Here is a 2,393-nt window from a genome sequence, read left to right as displayed (position 1 = left end):
TCGCAAGACTGGCCCCTGCCACTTCAGGTGGACACACAGGCGGGCCAGCTGGCCTCATACCTGGAGCGCCTGAGGAGTCGGATGGTGGATGACCTGGATGCAGCAAGGAGGAACGCTGTGTCCATTTATCCAGAGGAGTTTGCTGCCTTCCAGGTGTATGTGGAAAGTTACCATAGAGCTGTGGCCAAACGTCTTCAGACTATTACCAGTGGCCCACTGCAGATTACAGATGTCTACTCGCTGCTGGACTGGTTCTTCAACATCTATAACAGGTAGAGTAGACAGTGACTCTGAAGCTTACATGTAACAGCAACATATTGAGCTGTTATATAAAGGTGAAAGTTGAACTTCTTTAGTGATAATTCATCACTTCCCATCAGGGATGTTCTAGGAACCATTGGCACAACCACACCGATCAACTATGCCCCATTGGAACCCATTTTGCTTCAAGACACAGTGGACAGGCTGGAACAAGACTGCATCAATATTGTCAAGGTAAGAAATTTTATTTTTCCATGTCTGTTCTTTAAACAATCTGGATAGTGGACACATGTTAATGTTTGCTGTGATTTCTAGGAGAATGTGACAACAGAGCTGATTCAGGTTCTGGATGAAGAGGAGAGGCGGTGGGCCCAGACTCTGCACATAGAGGAGTATCAGTCGCACCTAGCACGCGCTGTCATCCAGGTACATTGTCACACATCATTTTCAATATAAAAAAATCCTGGAAACTTAAAGTTATTTTAAATATGTACTACAAACATAAGCTAATATTACTCATGTCTTTGACAATTGCAGAGACTAAAGGTAGATTTGGACAGATCCACAGCTGTGAACCATTTTCTGGGGGCAAGAGTGGCTCGCTGTAGTCTCACTGGCCTGGCTGACTTTCTCTACAAGTGAGTTCATGTTATCAGAAAGGAGTAAGGTCAGAGAAAGATTCTTCATAAAAGAGGTAGATTCTACCAAGACTTGTAAATCAGATTTAAATCACATGATATGGAGTTGGCAAAAACAAAATACATTCAAGTCAGGTGTAGAGTAGAGTAATACCGAATTTGGTACTCTTTATTTAAAAAAGCAAATTTACTAAATATGGTGTGTTTTTTATTTATTTATTTAAGGATATCTTGAATACAAGCCCCAGTGTTTCTACATGACAAGACAAATTTCTTATCTGCATTCAGTAGGTTCTCATAAAACCTTAATGTGTTCAGTTTCCAGAGGAAAGTGGAGATGTTTCATGAGACTCAGGCAGAATTTGGAGACCGAGGTGATGGCTATGTTTCCAAGACTATAGCCCTGGTCAACTGCTGCCCCCCTCTCAGGTACACAAGCAACAATGGCAACACTAACTAGATGAACATTTATACAACTTTCTTGGAGGAGGATTGTGGCAATTTGCTAAAAGGGCATCTTCATATCTCCTGTCTGTCCTGTAGAGCCTTTGTGGAGCGCTGCAGGCAGTGTGACCCACAGGGCAGCGAGGAGTCGGCACAGAAAGCCAACTTGTCCCTGGACAAGATCATCAATCAGTCAGTGAGGGTGCTGACTAACAGACTGTTCGAGCACATCAGGGTGAGGAAGGCATTAACAAGTCTCTTTTCACTCTTCACGGCTTGCTTCCCTTTAACAAAACTCTCATGATGGCCTCTGTGACTGTACATGGCCATGCTGGAGAACTTCCATTACCTAAAAACATTTCTTCGTGTTTTCTTAGTGCATAATAGTGAAAAACACCCAATCAAGTTTTCACATTTGGACTCACCTTCTCAAAACCATGATGTAAATGTACTTCATTTGTTCATGGACAAATATACACTTATTATGCAGAAGGAAGACATCTGTATAGTTATTGTGCTGCAAATGTTCATATTTGATTAATATTACTGACCCATTAACATGTAAACAGGAAAATGTCTTTCATATTTTATGAAATGATCATATGTTTTGAATGTAAAATTTTAGTCAGCAAAATAACTAGTAACTACAGCTGTTAGCTAAATGTAGTGCAGTAAAATGTCCAGTATTTCTCTCTGAGAAGTGCCGGAGCAGAGGTGTGAAGTATTAAAAAATGCATGTTCTCAAACCTGCACTAAATGTAGTTTGTTTGTGCACTGTGTTAATCAGAACTTGGTCTGTTGTTCTAGCCTTTCTTTGACAAACTGATCAAAAGAAAATGGCTGAACAACACAGAGGCCTTCGAAGCCATTGAAGCCTGCATTAAACAACACTTCAAGAAGTTCAGAAGGATGGACTCGCCACCATATCAGGTAAAACCTGTGGGATCAACCAGAGGGACTGTTTAACATGTTTAAATAAACTATACATTGTCACGTGTGTGTTTCATGTTTTGAATGACTGACAGACACTGGTGGGCGAGGTCCACCGGC

The 2,393-nt window shown here is 41.3% G+C and overlaps 1 protein-coding gene across 1 annotated transcript in view; it reads left to right on the top strand.

Annotated features, from left to right (window-relative positions):
* The window catches only part of exoc3l2a (exocyst complex component 3-like 2a), an 8,016-nt gene that overhangs the window by 2,425 nt on the left and 3,198 nt on the right, over window positions 1–2,393 (top strand). Inside the window, exons 4-11 of the mRNA XM_020613552.1 lie at window positions 8–272; window positions 381–495; window positions 577–687; window positions 799–899; window positions 1,218–1,328; window positions 1,443–1,578; window positions 2,151–2,273; window positions 2,369–2,393. Of these exons, the coding sequence (XP_020469208.1) occupies window positions 8–272; window positions 381–495; window positions 577–687; window positions 799–899; window positions 1,218–1,328; window positions 1,443–1,578; window positions 2,151–2,273; window positions 2,369–2,393 (987 nt within the window). The remainder of the gene's footprint in view (window positions 1–7; window positions 273–380; window positions 496–576; window positions 688–798; window positions 900–1,217; window positions 1,329–1,442; window positions 1,579–2,150; window positions 2,274–2,368) is intronic.

Source organism: Monopterus albus, unplaced genomic scaffold (assembly GCF_001952655.1).
Source record: "Monopterus albus unplaced genomic scaffold, M_albus_1.0 scaffold134.1, whole genome shotgun sequence".
Classification (NCBI taxonomy): Eukaryota; Metazoa; Chordata; class Actinopteri; order Synbranchiformes; family Synbranchidae; genus Monopterus; species Monopterus albus.
This window is presented reverse-complemented; position numbering and strand designations above follow the sequence as displayed.